Genomic DNA, 23,499 nt, shown 5'->3' with positions numbered 1-23,499 from the left:
CAGTACAGGGCAAGGAGCAGCACAGATATCTCTAACATCCCGTGAGACCCAGGGAGGCAGAACAGCCCCGAACGAGCGCTGGCCAAGAAAATGCCGGAGAGCGAGACCAGACTGCTCAGGCAGGAGGAGAGAGAGGTCTGGGGCCATAGCCGCGAGCCGCTGGCGAAAGAGACGCAGCAGAGTCTGGGCGCCTGCAGACGCAAGGCTTTGAGAGGAGAAGAGTGGGAGGAGGGGCGGGGTGGTGGGGAGGGGGGGCAGAAAAGCAGAGACTGGAAACCAAAGTGAGGGATGATCAGAGCCATATGGAGAACTGCTGCACCGCCGCCTCTGTGTACCCAGCAGGAGCGACCAGGGAGAGAGGGAGGGGGAGGAGAGAAGGAAGAAAAACAAGCAGAGGAAAAAAAAGTTGGAAGGGAAGAAAGTGAAAGTGAGACAGAGGCAAGCCGGGCCGCCCCACCTGGGCTGGTAGCTGTAGCTGGAGGGGAGGAGGTGACAGAGCAGCCAGGTGTCGTGCTCAGCTGGAGAGAGGTCACAGCAAGGAGGTGGGCGAGGATTTTCTCAAACGCAGAGGTGAACCCAGAGCGAGGTTGTGCTGTTGGCTTTTTTTTTCCTCCCAGAGCTGAGAGCTGTTTCCTCTCCCCGTGCTGTTCGGGGGCAGGCAGCTGTTGTTCCTCTCCGTGGCAGAGGCGTGAGAGAGCTCCAGAGACACGCTGCCTCTGGGAGAGGGGAAGGGTGCAGAGACCAGAGACGCTTCCCAGGAGGCCGGGGGAGGTTGAGCATGAGTTACTGATCAGCCCCGGGGCGCCGTACTAGAAGTACAGCAGTCAGCTGAACTTTATAGGGGTGTTCCACGCCCATATTTGGAGAAATTGCAGGAATCTCACATTTTGTCAAGTTGTGCTAAAAGACTTTGCTGTGCTTTTAAAACGCTTGGTCCTAAGTGACGTCTCCAGGACTGGTAGGATGGGCTTTGCATAGAAAGTTTTTTTTCTTCCTAGCGGGTTGTTTGGGTCGCTTTGCTGCAAAAGAAGAGCCTCGTTTCTTTTCTTGATTCAGCTGCTGCCTCGGGCAGCCCTACGAATTGAGGGGACAAGATGCAAATTCAGATGGATGGCAACAGTTCCCCTAAATAACCTGCACCTGCGCTCCGTTCTGGCTGGCGTAGGAGAGTCCCGCATCTGGCTTTGAGGTGCAGCTCTCGTCCGGGAGCAGATCAATCCAGAGGCAAGGGCTACTGTCTGGATCGGATTCATTTTGCTTTGTCTTCCCTGCGTGCTTTGCACTGCATTGTCTCGTTGTGAGTGAAGATGGCTGACGATGTATAAGTGGTTTCCTCTGTCACTCAGCGGATGCTAACCAGTGCCGGTACCCGGGAACACAGTGCCATTTGGGCTCAGGAGTTTGGGTCCTCTTGGGAGACAGGAGTCCAGCAGGTTCTCAGGAGTGTTGCGCCTCGCTGCTTCACGGGGGGTCCTGGATGGAGACCCCTCTCAGCGGCTGCTGCAAACCGAGAGAGCCTCCCGGTGCCGCTCCAGACCTATCTAGCCTGCATCTCTAGTGGGTATCGCCATGGCGATGGCAGCGTGGTACCACCGGGACATCAGTCGGGTGCAGGCGGAGGACCTGCTGGCCAGGGCAGGGAGAGACGGCAGCTTCCTGGTGCGGGACAGCGAGTCAGTGCCTGGAGCCTACGCCCTCTGTCTGCTGTGAGTAACTGCCAGCACGTGTGTGAACGAGATCTAGAGCAATGAACTTGTGTGATTGTAGGCCTCGTAATAAAATCCTGGCCTCTGCCCGTGAGTTAGTTCTGGAGTGAATTAACTCTTCTGACGTGACTGTCTGGAATTGGATGTTCAATAAGTACACGGGGTCTAGAACACAGAGCCAGCTGTGTTCTAGAGCAGCAGAAGGATCTGTTTCTGCAGGATGCAGTGTAGTAAATAGTGAAGACAGAGTGTGGAGGGTGTGGAGAGCGTTCAGGGTGTGGAGAGCATTCAGGGTGTGGAGAGGGATCAGGATGTGGAGGGTGTGGAGAGTGTTCAGGGTGTGGAGGGTGTGAAGGGTGTGGAAGTTGTGGAGAGTATGGAGAGTGTTCAGTGTGTGAAGGGTGTGGAGAGTGTGGTGAGTGTGGAGAGTATTCAGGGTGTGAAGGGTGTGGAGAGTGTGGTGAGTGTGGAGAGTGTGGAGAGTGTTCAGGGTGTGGAGGGTGTGGAGAGTGTGGAGGGTGTTCAGGGTGTGGAGAGGGATCAGGATGTGGAGGGTGTGGAGAGTGTTCAGGGAGTGGAGGTTGTGGAGAGTGTGGAGAGTGTTCAGGGTGTGGAGGGTGTGGAGAGTGTGGAGGGAGTTCAGGGTGCGGAGAGGGATCAGGATGTGGAGGGTGTGGAGAGTGTTCAGGGAGTGGAGGGTGTGGAGGGTGTGTAGAGTGTGCAGGGTGACAGGGGGACACACACTCTGTCCACTGGAAAGCAGAGAGACGCCCTGAAGCCCAGCCTGGCTCTGCTGGAGGGAGTGTGCTCTGGCTGCTGTCCTGCACACTTTCCACTCGGACTCTCTCCAGCAGCAGCATTCCTGGAAGATGATCCCTGCAGACGTTTCAAACAGTTTTTGCAGAATAAATTTAAGAGCCTGCGGTCACCACTGATTCATATCCACACAAGCACACACAAACCACTTAGTTATTCTTTTATTTTATATATTAATTCCTTAAAACATTCTGAAACTATTGAAAATGCCGTCTGGGTAATACATACATATATATGTTAATTCTGCCTGCATGCTTTTTTCTTCAAATTGTAGAGAAAATAAGGTCTAGTTCCCCTGAGAACTTAAATAGAGTCTGGATTGCCTTCTTTAAATGAGGGTTCTGCTAAATTTTGGAAATCCATGTTTCTGAACCTGTCTGTTCTGCCCTAAAGAGGACTAAGACAGCTAGTTTTGATATTTCTTATGGGAGTAATATGCTGTTTTACAAACATGAGGAACTCTGCACAAAAGTCACATGGGTGTTGGGTTTACCAGACATATTTGGGAAGCATGAATAGGTTTCAAGCTCTATTTTGAAGAATGAGTCAGAGTAAAGAATGAAAATGCATGGACTTTTTACACCAGGCTGTGCTTGTAAATCATTTCCTGTTTACTGGCTTGTCTGTCAGTGTTTTTTACAAGCTCACTAGTCCTCCTGTAGTAGCGTTTAGCAGGCGGGAAGCGGGAGTGTGGTAATACTGGCTATTATTGTCCTCACAGTTTCCAGCGTCATGTCCACACTTACCGAATCCTGCCTGACGAGGAGGGGCTGCTGGCAGTTCAGGTAAGTGCTGATGGACTGTCTCTCTTTTCTGGGTTGAGAGAACTCTGGAGTTTTTTTTTTTAAAGAAAAAGGTGTCCCATTGAAATAATGTGAAAACTGCCCCCAGACAACCAGCAAACACTGGGCTGACACAAACAGTAAGTCAGCTTGGTTAGACATTGGCTCGGAAGCTACAGCTGAGCTCAGAGCTGACCACTTTTAGCCCACGTGAATTTCAATGAAAAGGACAATTAGGTCAGTCCTTCTTTATCTGTGTTTCTTTATTAACTCTACTTATGTCTCCTTATCCTATGTATTTAACAAGAAAGAATTGTACAAGGTGATGTACAGTAAAAAGATGTTACAGATAAAATTGCAGTGAATATACATTGTAGCTGGAGTGGACTGAAGGCTTTGTCTCCATAACCTCATTCATAACTGTATCACCATTGGCCTGATATTGGCTACACTGGACCCTTAGAACTGGGTCAGTATTGGTTAGTACATTATCCTAAGATAACATCTGCCTTGAATCACTGCTTGCTTTGTAAGAGAGTGCGATACACAGTGGTTTTAACAGAAGAGGGAAATCATGTTTAAACCGAATGCTTGCATAATTTATTTAAGTTGCAAGGATCTTAATCCCAGCCCAACTGTGCAAACTAACTGATGAGAAGTACCCCCAGAGGTCAGATGTGGTTTTTACATAGCACCTCCAAATACAAACTTTAGATTGCCTGCAACTATTGAGCAGAAGGCTTTCCTCTGGAAAAGAAAAGTAATGTTCTCCTTAATGAAATATCAACCTCGGTCATATGAGAGTTGAGGAGCATGTCCACAGCAGTAAAGGGAGTATAAGATGTGCTGTGTTTGTTCCAGAGAGCTGCGGGGCCTATCTTTTTAATGAGCAGCACTGTCTGTTCTTAAGTAACCCCAGCAAAAACAACACAAAAACCATCCCACAAAACTGCATGTACAGTACATTCCTTTGCACTGTCTATACAACACAACTGTAGCTATCAGACTTCTATCAGACTTCACTTAATATGGCATATTTTGCAGAAAAGTGATGATTCAAAGCACTGTGCATTAAAAAAGACATTACTAAAGTAATAAAGTAACAGGCAATATAAACAGGAAATACTAAAGCTAAATAGATTTATAGTTATAAAAGCTAAAACTGCTATAAAGAATAACAAAGGACGAAATGCAATTAAAACAAGAACAATGAAGCAATAAAACCACAAGGACAATCAAATGAAAATACAAATGTTTTTATGAAGAAAGAAGATTATAAAAATGTGCTGGTGCTTTCTGTCCAAAAATAAAGAAATCGTTCCAGAATGCAAGAGCTCTGTAACTGAAGGCCTCCATCAATATCAGTTTTTAAATACATTATGCAGCTCGGCGTCCTGGGATCACAGAAGCCACCCAGGAACATATACAATTAAGGGTATCTGTAGGTAAAAGGGAACAAAGCCATTCAGGCTGGAATCAATCCTGAATTACACTGGAAGCCAATGCAAGGGTGCTAGCACATATGTAATATGGTCATACTTCTTAGTTTTAGTTAAAAGCCTGACCACAACATTTTGTACCATCTGTAGCCAGGATACAACATGGCTTGAAATGCCAGAGAATAGCAGAAAATAGAAGAAAATAATTTCTGGACATCACAAAAACATGTTCTGAATTGTGAACTGCCTTTATGGATGTATGAGTACTGAAATATCTGCAAAACATTCAATTTGATATTTTCATTTTTAATATTGTGACTTCGAAGCTTTTGCAGAAAGCAGTGTGACTCTCCTCAGTGAGTGGGCTTCGTGTGGAAGTGCGGCGCGCAGACAGAGCTGTCACACTGACTCCCGCTCTGCAGTTTCTCAGTGCTGGCAGACTGCAGGATGTGGCTGATTTTGACATCATCTCCCAGGCAGACAGCTGGACTTTCAGATGTACTGGTTCTCTCTTCAGCACACGCAGAGATCTAGCCGCTTCTTGTTTCCTCCAAAAGAGAACCCTGCACCTCTGAACTTCCGTTCCAGAGCCCAGCCTGGGCCGCAGAAACCCAGGGGATTCATCTCTCCTCGTTTGCAATGGATGAGCAGAATGAATCGCCACATATGAATTTAGCACAAAAAAAAGAACAACAGCTGCTCTGCAGAGCATAAACCACATGCTGAAAATTCAGATGTTTCCGGTAAAAGACATTTATTTAAAAAAGTGGCCTAAATACCAGCTTATACATCTCCTTTCTACTGGTTGCAGCAGCTCATGGGACAGTTGCATGAGCTACATGTGTCATAATTGTGGAATAAAGTGACATAAAACTGTTCGATTGTACAGGGTCATTTTAGTCAATACTTGTTATCTGTTTAAATCTGTTTATCTGAGTTGGCTGTTGTTTAATGCTCTGGTGCACTCTTTCAACTGGGGCTTAGTGAGTGAGGGAGTGTCACCCCCAGTCCTTGTTTTTTTTTGGCACCATAAAGAGCCAGCTGTCCACTGAACGAGGCACTTGAAAATAACAGCACCAAGACTAGAAGGTACTTGATCATTATTAACCCCGGATGTAAAATTATAGCTCTTCCACTCTGAAGAAATAAAGCCAGTATAATTTTATAGTAATAATTCTAATCACCATAATCATCGTCAGAAGCAACAGCTTAATAATAAGAACATGCTGTCAGAAAGGTATCAAACAAGAGGTCATGTGTCCCATTTAGCCCATTCGGTAATTAGTAGCTAATTGATCCCAGAATCTCATCCAGCTGCTCCTTGTAAGAAACCAAGTTCTTGGCATCCACGACATGGCTGGGCAGCTTGTTCCACTCTCCCACAACCCTCTTGGTAAAGGAATGCCTTCTGTTCCGCACCTACAAGTATTTTCTTCTTCTGCTCTTAAGTTTGTGTTTCACTGTAGTAATAATTGCCATTGTAATATTTTTGTAATAATAGAAAAGTATTAGACAGGCACTGAAAGGCTCTTCCTTTGCCATTAGTGTGTAAAACCTGTTGTCTCCCGCTAAACAGTGCTGACAGCACTGTGTCAGAATAATGGGTGACTTTATCCTACAGACGTCCCAGGGGGTGCAGGCGAACTGTTTCCGGACGCTGGCGGACCTGGTGTTGGGGTACCAGCAGCCCCACAAGGGCCTGGTGACCCCACTGCGGTACCCTGTGCTGCGCGAGGCTGAGTCAGGGAACGAGGGCTCAGGTGAGGGCCCGTCTTGGACGCTCTCAGACTGCGGTGGTTTCTGAACCCTCCCGTCAGAATAGGGAAACTTCAGACTTGCAGAGACTCGGTCTTCCAGTGGTTCGCCTGTGTGTCACATAAATTACAGGTAATGGATTTAAAAGACCCTGTCATTAGAATGAGCACCTCAGATACAACGTAATGGTGTGTTTCTCCTCTCCTCTGCTTTGTGCCTGGTGATAGGTCACACGCATGCTAGCTCAATGGCAGCACTGAACCTTTTAATTCAGCGGCTCTTGATAGTCTATTTCATGGTAGAGGCATGTTCTACACATTTGCGAGCTGTGGTGGTTTCGTGGTTGTGGTGACAGAGTTGGAATACCCCGTGTGGTGAAGTGGGGCAGATCAGACAATGGGAGAGGCCCCTGTGACTCTGTTTCCCCTCCTGCAGACGGTGAAGACGAGAAGCCTGGTGTGGTCAGGAGTCAGAGTCCAGCGCAGGCCACAGCCAGCTCAGCAGCCACAGCTGCCTGCCCCAGCCTACCGGGCCCCCACCTCCTCTTCCTCCAGAGACTGCAGGACTCCTGTACTGGCAGGTACAGAAACAGGGCAGGACTAGAATCTATATCCTTCTCTCTGACCGCTGGCTTTTAGTCAGATCCAAATGCGTCAGCAGTGACGTTATGTTTTACAAACTCCTGTGAGTGTTGAATTGCTGAGCAGCTAGACACCTCCACTATTCAATTCAATTAAAAGGCACTCGAGTCATTTAAATTGCTTAAATGCAGAAACATCATGTTTAGGACTTTCATTAGCTGATTTACTTATGGTAGTGGTATTGTTCCTGTTGAGCCCTGCGATTGGCTCATACTGCTCCTGTGATTGCAGCATGTTGAGCGATATGATTGGCTCACAGTGCTCATGTGATTGCAATGTGTCAAATTATGTGATTGGCTCACAGTGTTCCTGTGATTGCAGTGTGTCGAGTGATGTGATTGGCTCACAGTGTTCCCGTAACTGCAGTGTGTCGAGGGATGTGATTGGCTCACAGTGTTCCTGTGATTGCAGTGTGTCGAGTGATGTGATTGGCTCACAGTGTTCCTATGACTGCAGTGTGTCGAGGGATGTGATTGGCTCACAGTGTTCCTGTGATTGCAGTGTGTCGAGGGATGTGATTGGCCCGCTGAGCGAGTACCTGCGGAACGAGATGCTGCTGGACCTGGACGGGCTGCGCAAGGGGGGGTCCAGCCTGCTCTTCTTCAACAGGACACTGAGCAGTGCTTGCCAGGGTCTGCACAGGTACCAGCCTGCACTTACACACTGCCACCTAAAGGGGTCATTATCACCACAGTCATTTGGAAGTCACACCTCAGTATTTAAGTCATTGGTTCAGCCCTGGGCTAAGGCACTAGGCATTACCTCCCGATTCCAAGTCTGTGATAAACGTATATGTTCTTGCTATTAGAAGAGCATGTCAAGGAGGAGAAAGAACTGATTGACTAATTGCAGCAGGGCTCCACATCATTGGTTGAGGCTGCTTCTGCTGTCCCCAGCAGCCCTTCAGTGCCAGAGAACAAGTGATTGAATCCCCCAGAAGCTTGGGTCCAGCGTGTCCAAAGTTCAGCTAGCGTCCGGTCACACTCGGCAAAGCCCCAGAACTGTCTCTGCCCTCATGGTGCCCAGGGGCCTGCTCTGTCCCTGCGGCCCTGTGCCAAACCCCTGCAGGCAGGGCTGGTGGCACTGGGGCCAGAGGCCTAGCGGTGAGCTGTTACAGTAGCCAGGATCATGCTCTCTGACCAGCTCTCCATCTGCCTGCAGTGAGATTGACCTGACCCTTTCCAGTCTGGAGACGCTGGCCAAAGTGTTTGACCATCCCAGCTGCCCCCTCACCTCCTCCAGGTCACAGGTAAGCCTTTCCTAGCCCCCTCGGGCCCAGATGTCCGCAGCTCAGTTTCTCCCCCGGAAATGATCATTTCCAGACCCGAGATGACCTGTGAGCATGGGTGCTGTCTGGACAAACCTAATCAGAAAACGTGCAGCGCTGTAAGAAACAAGTCCAATACAATTAGTACCTCAGACTGTTAGTACCTCAGAGGTTTTCTTTCACAGTAAGAAAGAGTTCTGCATCCATGGAACACAATCATTGACTGAAATCCCTTTTCTCGTATTTGTTCTGCCATTCAAAGACCAGTTAGTTTCCAGCGAAATAAAATAAGAACTCACTATGCCAGGGACTCTTTCCTCTGACGGCTGTATCAGAAGACACATATCTGCTGTGAAAATGTGTCTTGAGGCGCCCTCTACTGTTCACAGCGAAACTAGCCTGCTATTTGTCTAGAATCGAACACAAGTTGTTGCTTTACATGATGTTGCCTGTACTTTACACAGAAATAAGCCAGAAAATATTATTTATGTATACCTATGTACAGGTATTACGGTTATTCAAAGATAATGGATTTTATCCTCTATTATTTTTTCCACATTGTAATAAAAGTTGTGATTGCCGATTTCTATCAAGCAAAATAGAAGCGTAGAATTATGCGATGCAAATACATTTTATTGAGTAGTGTGACATGGGACAGTAACTATTGTTTTCCTTGAACTGTCTGTGTTCTAGAACAGCAGTCTTTATAATAACTGGACATGAGGAGGAATTCTTTCTGATTCAGAGCTATATTCTTTCATGGGATTAATAGCTTGATTGTCAATTTAAGTGACTTAATGTCTAATGTTTAGTGAGCCATGTCTTCTCCATCTATCATCTCTCATAATCTTTTGGGTTTTTTTTCATCCTTATGAACAACATTTCTGTTGTCTCTGTGCCTCCTTCGGTCTGTCCTTTGTGAAGATGACCTCTGACCATTTCCTTCTTGTTCTCCCTCTCCCAGGGTACAGGAAAGGGGGGGGACTTGGATCTGGACAGCCTGATCTGTAAGATTTCAGCCCTGTGCAGCCTGCTTTCGTCCCTGGAAAAGAAGGTACTGGGACCTACATTAGGGGAATTACTGTAGCATGGATTGAAAGCTGTGGCTGACTGACCACAAAGGACCACTGGAGACCTCCAGACAGGGGCTGCAGTATTTACAGTAGCTAATCATACCTGCATGTCTCTGGAAGTAAACTGGAGCACCTGAAACATATTCACACAAACACATTAAAACCCTTATATGAAGATAAGAGGTGGTAGTTCTATTTGACAGTAAAATGTGAAATCAAATTTAATAGTGACAAGTCCCAGGCTTTGTCTGATCTGCCAAAGGCTGTCCTGTGTCTGAATGAAATACTGACAAGTTTCAAAACCCCAAAGCACTTCTCTGATCAGGCAGCTGACCTGGTGCCTTGTGGGGGAGTAACTCTCTTTGCCCCAGTGATTGGTGTGATGAAAGGAGAGCCACAGACAGTGCACCTCAGAAGGCCAGGCCTCTCTGATGGACTCTGCAACCGAACATCATGCTAGAAGGGTTTCTGAATAAATAGCCTCTAGAAACTCTTTAGTCGGTGAGTACGTTCAGAGGACACAACTCTAGCTGGTGTGCCCTGGCTCAGCTGGTGAGGAGCGATGTGGAATCGGGGATGAGTGAAAGAGCCGTCTCAGCGGTTTTTACCTGTTGTGCAGGTGCTGAAGGCTCTGCAGGAGGCAGTGTCCAATCACAACCTGACCTCGCAGGCGGCCCCGCCCCCTGAGCCAGCTCCGCCTCGTAACGAGGGCAAGCCCACAGCCGTCCACACCTTCCAGGTGAGTGAAGGGGCTCCTGCAGGCTCACCCGCGGCTGCCTGCCCGCGAGCCACAGCGCAGTGCTCGGCATCTTTCTGAAACAGACAGCACCTCCTGTGTGCAGACTGACCTTGAAAGATTTTGCAGTGTCTTAGAAATTCTTCATTGAGTTGAAAAAATGAAAAAGTCCCTGAGCACGTGCTGCAGCTTCGGAATCAGGAATACACAGGGATGTGTCAAGCGGAATTAGGCAGCACTTCAGCTGTGGATTAAATAGGATTAGGGCAGGCAGGCAGTGCTGCTGGTGAAGGCCGTCTCTTCTCTTGTCACAGGAGCCCCTGCCACCACAGGGTCAGAATAACACAGCATTAAGCTACCTTGGCACCTCCCTTCCATTGCAAATCTCTTTTTTTCCAGTTAATCTTTAATTCTCTGAGCTGGGGCAATTCAGTAAGCAAGGGTGTAAAGTTCAGCACATGGGTCACAGTGGCAGCACCATGACAACTGATCTCTGCCATGAGCCATCCTGCTCACTGCTGATGAGCCCAAACACCAAGAAACCCAAATCAAATAAATTAAGACATCTGTCTTCTTTTACCTCCTTGGACAGACGTGTGGCGATGCTGGGGTGATGGGATTTCAAAGTCTGAGAGGCAGAGCGTGAGGGTGGGGGAGGCCAGCAGGCCCAGAGCCCGAGTCAGCGTGCGTGTGTGTTTGTGTGTCCCAGGTGAAGGTGGTGCACTGCGGCAGACAGGCCCTGCTGGTGGACGTGGACGCCGGCCTGCTGGTGTTTGACAGAAAGCCTGGAGTCGGCTGTGAGGAGAGAGTACCGCATGACAGGAGTGAGTACGTGTGGCACGTGTTCCAGCTCTCCCTCTCCCCGAAACTACTGCCTCTCAGCACGCCTGTCAGACTGTATTCCGGCTGATACCGCTCGCCAGCCCTGCTTCACGCCTGCATGCACCTCCTACTGCCTAGGAGATTAGCTAGCACCAGCTCCTAACGGTGCCCGCCTGTGTCAGTTCTGCAGCTGGTGAAGCTCCAGAGCGCCCCCACCAGGCTGCGGATGGTGCTGGCCGGCCACAGGACGTCCCCGAGGGAGATAGTGTTCGAGAGTGCACGGGTGAGCAGACCCCCCACTCCCCTCTCCTTCGCGCTGAGCTGTCCTTTCCTGACCTTTACTGTCCGATAGGGAGGACTGAGGATAGATAGACCGATTGATAACCCTTCTTATGTTCTTATGCTTTCTGTCTCCTGCCTGGATACTATGGCACTAAGCAGGTTCAATGAATTTATAATCTCAACCACCACGATCCTGCCACCACCTAGACTGATTGTGCTTCAGTTGTGTGCCCACAGTGACATCTACCCTTTCAGATTTCAGAAACAAGAGTGGCATGCTTCTGTCAGGCACTTAAAATTTAAGGCCGTCTTTACTTGATGGTTTTGCAGATTCGACAAAGATTTGACTTGAAGGTATAAGAACAGAGGAATACAAGAAAGGTCCCAGTCGAGGGACCTATCGGCAAGTTCCATTCTCCCAAAACCCTTTGTGAAAATACTTCCTATTCACAGCTTTAAATGCACTGTAGTCCTATAGTTTCCATGACAGGATAGCACTTACAAGAGATAAGGATAAGACAGGATAAAGACAGGATAGCATCTCACCAGCATGGAGCAAGCTGAGCACTGAGAAACAGAGAAAACGCTTCACCGTCTCTCTCTCTCCTTCCTCGTATCAGAAACGGGAGGCCTTCTGCCAGCTGCTGCAGCTGATGAAGATGAGGCACTCCCCGCAGAGTGAGCCCGACGTCATCTCTGTCTTCGTGGGCACCTGGAACATGGGTGAGATGGCAGTACTGTTCAATCCATGGATCTTCGTATGCCTGTGAGCGCTTGGTCATGTTGGAACAAATTTAGAGCACGTAAAAGCTTAAAAGTACATACGAAAATTAAACACCTACTGTATGTATTCACAGGACGGGAATTTACCAAAGCCCGATCTCTATGGTGCTGTTTTCTGTAGGAAATTCCTCTGCATCTCCAAGATACATTGTATTTTATCTTTGAGCTTCGAACTTCAATTATAAAGAGAACAGCAGAGGGTGGCAAACAGGAAGTAGTCCTGTCATGTCTGATCTTGAACACATTTAACTGCAGATATCTGTCCCTCTGATGCCCGAAGTCTAGTTAGCCTGATGCTAGACCTCATCTCTCCCTCTGGGGGGGGATTCTTATCATTTGCAGATCTCAAATTTCCCAGCACCAGATATGGTCACTAGAGCAGCTCAAGGTATAGTTTTAGTAGGTGGTGGAATATCTTGGCTAAGATGCTGCCTACTGTACTCAAGTGAATGCAGAGATGCAGTATGCAGACAAGCTGTGGTGGGCATGTGAGTGTGTGCACTCATACTGTGTGTGACTCTACCCTCCTGTCCTGCCATGTCCAGGCGGCTCCCCGCCCCCCAGCCCTCTGCTGTCCTGGGTGTCCTGCTCCGGCCTGGGCCGGGTTCCGGATGAGTCGATGGCGGCGCTGCCTCACGACGTCTACGCCATCGGCACTCAGGAGAACCCGCAGGGAGAGAGAGAGTGGGCCGAGCAGCTGAAGGCCACGCTGAAGACCCTGACCCACATCGACTACAAGATGGTCAGTGCTGCCCCCATCCCCTCTTTCCCCCTCTCTGTAGGACAGGAGGCACACATGCTGCAATCCTTACCTGCCCTCCTCAGGGGGCTCCAGGCCTTTCTGCTTGCGTTTCCACCCAAGCTCTTCAACGTCAACAGATCAGCACGGGCTCAGTGGGAAAGTGTACTCCTCTTCCCTGCTGGGGGGTGCAGGAGTGTCTCCTGTCCCAGCACACACAAGACCCACGAGAGTGAATGACGCTCTGGCTGCCCTGATAAATAACCCAGGTACAAGGAGCTGCTGGCGTCTGTAACCAGGGGCCCAGACACTTCTGAAACGCCTCTGTGTGTTGTCATTCTTAAATGCCTAGTGTGCACCCCTCCCTACCCTAACTCACTCCCACTCACTCATACAAACCTAAACACTAATACATACCTGTATCTGATACTAAAAATGATTTTCAGATATGTCTTTCTCCAAATGTACTATGTTTTTGATTTCCTCATTACTTCTTAATGACATCGGCTATCGGTTTTGATCTACTCTGTCCGTATCAGCGATGTTGCATGTGAAAGACTCATGATCAGCAGATGTGATGACTACTGTCTTGTGCACTGAGCCATTCCCGGCCGCTGCTCTCCCTGTGTCCTGCAGGTGGCGCTGCAGTCCCTGTGGAATATCAGGCTTGCAGTGTTTGTGAAACCAGAGCATGAGAACCGCATCAGCCATGTCAGTACGGCGAGCGTGAAGACTGGCCTGGGCAACACTCTAGGTATGGAACCATAAGACCTGCCTGACAGGCTTCAGGTTGGCACCAAGCGCTGACCAGCAGGACAATCACAAGAAGCAAAGGCCTGAAATATTGATCAATTCAGATCATACGGAAATGAAAAAGCTGTTAGGCAAAGAGAATGTAGGCTGAATTGAGTTAATCTCTGAAAGACACAGGCCACTCAGTCTGTAACTCTATAGTGAGCCCAGTTGCACATTGCGTAATAGGGTTGACTAAATTCCTGGAAACTGAGGTCATACAGGACTGTGACTGTGTTACAGCAGTATCTTAAATAATTCATCGACAAACATTGGTTCTGTTAGTCAGTCTTCCTTCTTCCTCACTGGTTCCCATCAGATTCTATGGTCTGACAAGCTAAAGCCAAGCAGCTTAAAACATCAAAGAAATTTCCTTCTGACCCGATGGGCTGATAATCAAAATTTCAGAAACTATACGGCATCTCTTGTAGCACTGTTCCCAGCTGCTTTTGGCAAAATGAAAAATGCCCGTCAACACTATCAGTCTTCTAATCCCATGCAGTAATCTGCAACAGTTTTGAACTTGCTGGTGGGCTAATATCCTTTGTCCCCTTGCGGGACGTTTGAGATCCCAGTGCCTCGGTGGGGCTGCAAGCTCACGTTTTGCAGTGTCTGGAGGCTCCAGATGCAAGTTCTGGGTGTTTTTTACCCCTGCTTGTGCTTCCAGGGAACAAGGGCGCGGTGGGCGTTTCTTTCCACTTCAACGGCACCTCTTTTGGGTTCGTCAACTGCCACCTGACCTCCGGCAGCGAGAAAACCCTCAGGTACATTCGCCAAGGCAGGTGGTGAGCACCAGTCATAGCCAGCTGATACGCTTTCATGGCGCTCTGGGTCACAGTGGCATTCTGCGTGGTCTGCCTATGGACCTTCTACAGCTGGGGATTCTCAGCTCCATGTATCAGGACCGAGCTGCTCAGGGACTGCTGGTGTAAGGCTGTTGGCTCAGGTTGTCTCTGTGATCCTGGCTCAGACCCTACCCTGTCCTGTAGCCCAGGAGCTCAATAAGGGGCTGTGTGTGTGTGTGTGCCCACAGGAGGAACCAGAATCTTCAGGACATCCTGAGGCTGCTGTCCCTGGGCGACAGGCAGCTGAGCTACTTCGACATCAGCCTGAGGTTCACTCACCTCTTCTGGTTTGGAGATCTCAACTATCGCCTGGACCTGGACGTGCAGGTCTGTCCCACTGCCCCGGAGGCTCCTGTAATAACAGCATGTTTGAAACCTTTCAGCTTCCACTGGTTAACATAGTTGATTCAGAGGACGTTTTGCCTTCATTTCTAGTCTTGCTGTGGGGGAGAGACAACAAGCAGAAGAATGTAAAAAATGAAAGAATGTGAAGAAATAGAAGGGAGATTGCAAGAGCCATTGGCAACTCCTTCACATTTTTATTCTAATATTTCTATCACTCCTCTGCCTAAACATGTGAGTGGGGCTGCAGGTGCACAATCACTATGTATCCTTTCCTATAGAGTATATGCCTTTGGATGAAAGGACAGTGCATGGTTAAATTGCACCACTGAGCACTGTGAAAGATGACCATCCCAGACTTACCATCTGTGACTCACTGTCGCCCCCTGCAGGAGATCCTGAGGCATGTGGCCAAGAGGGAGTTTGAGGAGCTCTTGTGTGCTGATCAGCTGACCCGCGAGCGCCACAAGAGGAAGGCCTTCCTGCACTTCAGTGAGTAGACCGATCTCTTCCTCAGCCTTGGCTAGGCCCTCCGGGGGGACAGTGGAGCTGGGCAACGCAGGATATATGAAATACACAGCTCGAGCACTTCAAATAAAACCAGCTTGGCTAGCTGAAAACCCGGGCCTCTGCCTAGACTTCCCTTCAGTATTCCTCCCTTTCTCCCTGCAGACGAAGAAGAGATTGCGTTTCCACCCACCTATCGGTATGAACGGGGCTCCCGGGACTGCTACCTGTGGCAGAAGTACAAGTCTACTGGGGTAAGCGTGCCTCCTCTCTGCCGAGTCGGATGGAAACAAATGGATATTTGCTACAGGGGTGTAGCAGACCCTGCTCGGAAGAAGGGTTTGCTGTAAGGTGCAAAAGTTATTTGGGCACTAGATCCAGCGTCAGGAGGAATCACAGCCATGCATTCTTGTACTGCTGCAGGTTCGGATCAACGTGCCCTCGTGGTGTGACCGCGTGCTCTGGAAATCCTACCCAGAAACACACATCAAATGCACCTCCTACGGTGAGCAGAAGAGATGATTTAAAGGGAGGACGTCTCAGAATTTCCCACTAATACCTATAACCAAATGGCCCCGATTATATTAATTTTCCCCCGATTTGGATGTGTTAATGTTACACACTTCTTACTCGCTCTTGGTTTAACAGAAAAAAGACCTCAGATTTCTATCTTCCCTCAATCTTTTTCTTCACATCAAAGTGATATCTCTGTAGCATAACCAACACAGCCCAGTTCAGGGACCATACATTCCTGAGCCACATTACAGTGAAAGCAGCATATTCTCAGAATGAATCAGTTCTTCCCACGAGTCAGCTGGACAGTATACGCGCCCTCATTTAGCAACCTCTCTGCGTCCGCAGGCTGTACTGATGATGTCATTACCAGTGACCACTCCCCTGTCTTCGCAACATTCCAAGTAGGAGTGACATCACAGTTCGTCTCCAAGAAAGGTGAGGTCATGGGTGTGGGGGCTTGGTGCTCGCTGGGAGGAACTGCTCAGCCTTCAAAAGACAGTCATGTCCAATATTCTATTTTAAGGCCTTACAAGTCCAGCACAAATCAAATATACTTTTGCATTGACATATGGAAATAATGTTTTTTTCCTTGGATTCACAAGAAAAGTTAAACTGGTTAATAAAGATTATGCGTGTGTATTTACATACGTCGGAATAATATGAATTATGGAAATGAATATGAATTAGCTTTTACTACTTCACAATGCTGAGGAGTAGAAGAAGGAGTAGAAGGGTCTAGTATAAGCTTTTCTAATTTGTGCATAAGAATTCAAAATTAGCAGCAGTGGACATGGTTAGGATATTGTTAGGGCTCATCAGCAGGGCTCACTTGAGTTTGACCTGGGGAATGGGTGTATACACAGGGTGTGTCTTACAAGAATCATCATTCACAGTCATAATGTGTTTTATAGAGTTATTCCTTGCATAAAACATACCTGTGTTCCTCTATGGTCTTATTGGAAATATAACATAAACCTTCTCTCACTCTGATCTGACTTCCCGTTGATATAATGCTGTTCAAACCTCCATTTAAAGAGGCTCCTGTGGTTTGTGGGTTGAGGCATGTTTGTATCTCCACGATGTTTGAGCAGATCTTGGTTCCAGTACTGAACAGGCCTGGATTGAGCTGGAAGGCATTGAGGCCATCGTGAAGACATCCAGCAAAGCCAAGTTCTTCATTGAGTTTCATTCCTACTGCCTGGAAGGTGGGGGTCTCAACAAGTAAAACTAGTCTAACTCTGCGTTACGTTTTATTGTTTTCAAATATCAGACATTATCTTTAAAACTGTATTGTTCTGTAATGTGTGCCTCAGAATCTATTACCATGCAGCCTTGATAGTGTGTTATCACACTACCATTCCAGCTACTATGCTGATGGACATCCTAGTGCACTTAATTTCAATCAATTGCCCAGAATCTGTTCCTTATGAACAGAAACCTCTTCACATATTTGGTTTTGGAGTGCAATGAAATTATTTAGTAGCTTTTTTGGCATCATCAGTTTATTACAAAAAATCCCATGAATTGTTAATCAGCTTCCTCAGTAATATCGCTGCCAAAGCCATCTTTCACACTGTGAGTCGTACAATGCCTACAGCAGTCAGCCGTGGAGCAACAGGAGCCATGATCCAGTTCTCAGTGACAATAGGTGAGAGGAAGGTTGGTGATGAGCCAAGGATTTGCAACCAGACTCTAGCCCACCCGACCCCAGTACAGCTCATCCAAGGGTTTGCCACTGCAAGGGGTATCCCAAGGGGTTTCACACGAGGTCTCCCAGCTTTTTAGGGGGAATGAGGGCTGCAGCTTGTTATTCATGGGCTATCCACCTACACTCCGCTGCGATCAAACAATTTTAATCCTGCCTGTCATTCAGCGTCTCTTGTTTGTGATCTTGTTTGTGCAGATCTCCACCGCTCCAGCGAAAACGACACTCAGAGCTGTGAGGTGTCTGGATTCCTGAAGCTCGGCTGGTCTTCCAAACACCTGCCCAAGGTGAGAGGCTGACTGCTCGTTGACTCACCAGAAATTTCAGCTTGCTAGCTCATTCTCTCCTCCTGATCTCCTGCAAAACTCCTCACTGTGTGTTTCTCTTTCTCAGTTCCTGCCTCTCTCTGCCCGTCCTGCCTCTTCTTCTTGCGTTCTTTCTCTCATGCACTGCGGTCCTCCGCTCCTCTGGCGACTCTCTTCCTCTCCTCACCTTTTGCCTCCGAGACCAACCTCCCTCATCCTTCCTCTCCGTCCGCAGCTCATCCCACTCCTCTCAGACATGGAGTACCTGCAGGACCAGCACCTGCTGCTCTCCATCAAGTCCTGCGACGGCTTTGAGTCTTACGGTGGGTAGAGCCCCTGGCCCATGACTCCCGTTCGCAGTGAGGCTCTGGCAAAGACACGATGTCATGTGACTAATATCTTGCAAAGCAGGCTCCTCCAGCTCCGGGCTCACAGGGATCTGTCTACCCCTGCAGGTGAGTGCTGCATTGCGCTGCGCTCGCTCATTGGCAGCACGGCGGAGCAGTTTGAGACCTTCCTGACTCACCGCGGAGAGGAGATGGGCTCCATTCGGGGAAGGGTCAGGGTTCACGTTCCTAAGGACCGACTCAGCACAAGGGAGAGGATTTATGGTAATCCGGGCTGCCCTTTATCCCTGCAGTGTCTTCCTCTTTCAGTTCTCCCACAATAGGCACTGAGATGTCGACCACAAGCAGATGCATCCTGATCTATAGGCAGGGAAGATAAGGATGACCCTAAGATCATACCCACGGCTTCTGCAGAACTGCAAACACAACAGATTTGTGTTTTCTAAAGTGCCCATCCCAAGGTGTCGTGCACTTCAAAGCCTAGCGAAAATTGTTAGCCAGTTTCTTACATTGGCCTTGAAGGTTTATTCTGTAATGTCTCTAAACTGAGCTGAGGAAGCCCTGAAATATGCTACTTTATTTGGCAAAGCTCTAACCCCTCGTAGTGTCTTCAATTATATAATAAGCAGGGTTAGGTGGTCCACGTTCTGTCACTTTGGAATTTATGTATTATTGCACTTCCTAGCTACACCTCACTATATCACTGTTATCTTAATGAAGTTGCACACACTGTTATTGGGCTTACTGCAAAAAAAGTGATGTAATTCAGAGAAGGAGAATTTAAAAAATCTGTGTGTGTCTAATGATCACATTAGTCCAACATCGTCAGAGAAATTGAGAAATGAACCTGAGCTGCTTGAGCTGCCTTCTGCTTGCAGTGATCCTGTTCTTCCTATTTAACACCTTTTCAGTTGGCATAGATTGACGTCTGCAGTTGTGTACATGTTATTTACATGCGTGTTCCTGTCTGTCTCGCACAGAGTGGTTTTGCTTTGAGAAGGATGAGAAGGGGGAGGTCAGAGGTCGACTGTCGCCTCCAAAGACCCACACTCCCAGCTTGTGGTGAGGGATAGTTGGTATAAAGTGATATCAGCTTGCTGCAAACACAGACTAACAAGAGCCAGGCTTTTCCAAACCTGTCAAATCTGTTGTTTCCACAGTGCACTTTATTGCTATTATCATCCCTGTTCTTTTTTCAATCTTCAGTTCAGAAGATAATGTGCTATATTACAATGTGTAATGTAACTACATCCACACCTTCAATGGATAATGGACACACTGAAGTGTTGCAAGGACACAATGGGGTCAAGCCAGAAAAAGAGAAACACACGCTGGCCTATTTCCTGAATGACTTAAACAAACTAGTAATGTGTTGAATGTCAGCAGTTGCTCACATCCGATGACCTCGCTGTGGTTTCTGTTCTCCTGAATGTGTGGAATGAACTGGGGAGAAACCTATTTCCAGCCTAAAAAAAAAAAAAGACACATTCAAAATGTTGAAAGTTTTCTTCTGTAATGGCATAACGGCATAGTGGAACAGAGGCGAATTTTGCTTTGTCTTTGTTTATCATTAAAGGCGTGATTAAGCTAAGCCTAGACATGCAAACAGATGAGTTTGTTTCAAAGATGTCTGCTCTGCAGACTTGGCTCTGCAGACGAAGGGGAAAGAGTTCTTGTTCTCCACCAGTATGGGCGCTTGACTTTTCACATTTCTGCTCTGTTCCAGCGGTGAGCCGGCGTCCTCTGGTGGGGCTCCCAGCAGCTACACCAACCCTGCCTACTTCATCTTCGAAGGGCTCCCCGCCTTGAGGAAGGTGGAAGAAGACCAGCTGCTCTCCGACAGAGAGCCGCAGGCGGGGTGGTGCAGGAACTCTGTCCTGCAGCTCCCCAGAGTGTCAGTAGGAGCCAGTCATGATGGCAAAGCCCCGCGCAGATCCAACTTTGCCGAGATCGAAATCCCCGGGTGCCTCCCATATTATAAACCCCCCCGAGAGCGCCAGCCCCAGACCCCCTCCTCCTATCAGCTCTTTCCTGCCAAGGACAAGCCCGCACTGGCGTCTCCAGCAAAACCCACCCCAAACCCAAACACCCACGTCTACAAGGACCACTCCCTGTATGAAGGCTATGCAGGCAATGACTCACCCCTCTCCCACGAGCAGCGGAAATACTCCTACACGAGCCATGCCGTGTGGACGAAGGGCCAGCCGGCTCTGCCCAGGGACAGTACGGATCAGTCCAGACTGCATCGGGGACCTGCCTCCTCCGCGCACCGGCCCCCCTCGATCTACTCACTCGTGCCCGCGACACAGTCCAGATCTCCAGCTCTTGCACCCTGGATTGCTGGGCTCCAGACCCGTCCTTCTGGAGACCACTCCCTCACCGCCCTGCAGATCGCCAAGTCGCTAAGCGAGGTGGACTTCCAGCCAACGGGGAGCGAGTACTCTGTGCCCAGGTGTCAAGGGATGAATCCGAATTACAACGTTCCCAGATCCTCGAGGAGTGGCAAGCACGGCTGCTTCTGGGAAAAAGAGGTAGCTAGTGAAACAACCCCTCCGTTGACCGGACATCTGCATTTTGTGTAAATCGCTGAAGCACTTGTGTAGCACAGGGGTGGCAGTCCTGGTCCTGGGAGCCAGTGAGTCTGCAGGTTTTCATTCCAGAACAGTTATCAAGCTCATTGTTGGTTTAATGGGATCAATGAAACGGTTTCTTCCAGCTCTTAGGTACTGGTGCTTGGAAGAGACCTAGAAAACCTGCCCATTGCTGGTGTGTTATAAACTTGCTTGTCGTCCGTAAACAATCTGGAAAATGTTGATAATGAGAAAATTACGGTAATTAATGGAGCGGCAGGTGCTTTGCTTGTTATGCATGACAATTAGTGTGTCATTCTGCACCTCTGCACAACACTCGCTGACATACAGTGCGTTTGCTTCTTACTTTTCGCCAGTATTGACATTCAGCAGGTTAAATCGCCTCATCAGATGTGCCCAAACAGCACTATCACTAATGAGGTGATTTAGGGATTATTCAACATCCATTGTCGCTAGAGCTGATTGATTAATTATATAATTGTGTTTCTGTGTCTGCTGCCCCCTGTCTGCAGGCGGTGGAAGCACGCGGAGCTCCTGAGACGCTCCGGGAGCTGCTCGGTGCTCTGGGCCTGCAGCGCTACCTGCTGGGCCTTACTCTGAACGGCTGGGATGACCTGGAGGCTCTGAGGTGAGGGGGGTTTAATCCAGTCTTTGATCTGCTCAATCTTTCCTTCCCTCCTCAGACGGAAAATAGCTGTGCCAACAGAAGCGTGGTGATGCAAGTACAAACATTAATTTGCTTTTCCTTTTAAGTACATTAACTTACATCTGTTTTGAAGAAGCTCAGATTCCTTTACCAAAGTCAAGTCAGACAACGGAAATTTAATCAGCTCTGGGTTTATTGCAATACACACTTGCTCCGTGTACAAAATATTGGCACATCTTTGAATATTGGATTTAAGCAGTAAAAAACAGAGACTGTAAGCACTACAGTGACAAAACGAATTATTTTGAAAAATTATAAGGTGTTTTACTGAACAATCCACATGGCCACATTTATCATAACAATTTAGAATTGTTAAGAAAGAAATAAACTCATGTGACTCCTCCTGGAAATGGTTTTAAGTGTTGAGTTGCTCTTGCATGTGAATTGACATGGGTACATTTTAAAAACATTCCAAACAAAAGAAGAATTTGACTCATTTGAACATTATTCTGTTTCCATCGACTATAGAGAAAGGGTTTCCTTTGTGCTTACTCGCATCCTTTTAGAACTGCAGCCTTCTCCATTGTGTCAATCAATGACAAGCATGTTAGGGGATTCTGGGACTGAGAGAGCTTCACGTCTCGATGCTTTCTTGACAGTGGCATCACCGACGAAGACCTGCATGCTGCCGGCGTGATCAATCGCTCTCATCGGAGGCGGATCTTGGAGAACCTGCCAAAAATCTGGGATTGATTGGAATGGGGCAGATTGAAGTCCCACAGAACTGGAAGGAATGACATAACCAGGAGACCCCTGCTGTTTTTTTTCATTGCCAGGCATGGATCTTTCCTGGTTTGAAGGAGATTAAGACCTATGACTTCAACAGCAATACCATAGACTGGACACCTGACACTTCACTGGTGAAATGTTTGCAGCCTGAAGGACTGGAGAAATCTCCTCTTACAATCAAACCATTTTCTTTGAGTCTCTCATACAGCGAGTCTCAAAATGAATCATTCAATTTCAAATGCAGTGCTGGTTTTGGTTTTAAAACAGGACTGATTAAATTCTAATGCGTGCTTGCTTGCTTTATTTTTATTCTCATGGTCTGCTACTTTTTATTTATTGTTCTAGTATCCTGTTCCTGTGAGACAGCCTCATGACCAGCTTGATTAGTGATACCATCGAAGCAGCAGCATTAAATCTAAGATTTGCCTTTTGGTCTTTCAGCACCACAACCCACACTGCTGTGTAAGTACAGGTCCATGAAAACTGCAGTTCCTCAGACTGTGGAGAAATTGAGTGTCTCATGCACATATTCCATAACTGCAAACTTTGAAGCTACAAGCATATATTGTACTTTCCAACACAAAAGCAATCGACGAAGGTGGACTGAGAGAACCAGTTCAAAACCTCAAATGTTATTCTATACTAGGGAGAATGGTTCAAAGCTGTAAGCTTTGCCAGGAGCAACAAGTCATCTTAGCCACTGAAAGTATGTCCTGCTTCATCTCAGATTGACTAAACCCGGTCTCACTGTAACACTGCAGAGGAAATCACTGTTCTCTATCATTTCTGGTATGGATCTAAATGAACTCTTTTGAAAGTAAAAATAGTTAATTGGATAATTAGCATATTCCATGAAAATGCTTCTCACTAAGAATTTATTTCCTTAGCAATTTTCACAGGGTGTACAGTCTTGTCTGCTAGGAAGGAGGCCTCCTGGAATGAAGGCCGGATTGAAGTATGCATGACTTCTGAACAGCATTATTCCTATGGCTAACACTGGTTAATTCCCTTAAATCATCTCTTTTTCTGGTCTATTACATTGCCTTTTCAGAGATCTTTAGTCATTAATTAAATTATGCCTTACTCAGCTGTGCAAGAACACACTCCCACGATAACCTTCCTGTTACCAAAGGTTGTGTTTACCTGATGTTATTATGCAATGTGGGGTTGTGTCATTTGCTCTCTTGTCTCACAGTCAAAAAATATAAAAGATAAGAGTATAATAGAGTTAGATAACAAACTGGATGAACTGCTGGTGGATAAGGATGATACA

At 47.6% G+C, this 23,499-nt stretch overlaps 1 protein-coding gene across 1 annotated transcript; it reads left to right on the top strand.

The window, feature by feature from the left end:
* Positions 1–417: 417 nt before the first annotated feature.
* inppl1b (inositol polyphosphate phosphatase-like 1b) lies at positions 418–22,516 on the top strand. Its single transcript, XM_088926002.1, has 27 exons — positions 418–1,706; positions 3,244–3,307; positions 6,365–6,503; positions 6,934–7,078; positions 7,641–7,781; positions 8,301–8,388; positions 9,371–9,460; positions 10,099–10,218; positions 10,925–11,039; positions 11,220–11,320; positions 11,940–12,042; positions 12,648–12,844; positions 13,478–13,595; positions 14,301–14,397; positions 14,667–14,805; positions 15,213–15,312; positions 15,493–15,581; positions 15,751–15,832; positions 16,189–16,278; positions 16,935–17,048; positions 17,747–17,835; positions 18,089–18,176; positions 18,309–18,464; positions 19,181–19,262; positions 19,927–20,731; positions 21,304–21,419; positions 22,097–22,516. The coding sequence occupies exons 1-27, from the start codon at positions 1,570–1,572 to the stop codon at positions 22,188–22,190; spliced, it is 3,699 nt and encodes a 1,232-aa protein (XP_088782128.1). The 5' UTR covers positions 418–1,569; the 3' UTR covers positions 22,191–22,516.
* Positions 22,517–23,499: the final 983 nt, after the last annotated feature.

This window comes from Atractosteus spatula, chromosome 9 (genome assembly GCF_055471065.1).
Source record: "Atractosteus spatula isolate fAtrSpa1 chromosome 9, fAtrSpa1.hap1, whole genome shotgun sequence".
Classification (NCBI taxonomy): domain Eukaryota; kingdom Metazoa; phylum Chordata; class Actinopteri; order Semionotiformes; family Lepisosteidae; genus Atractosteus; species Atractosteus spatula.
Note: the sequence above shows the minus strand (reverse complement) of the source record. Positions and strands in the feature narration are given on the sequence as shown.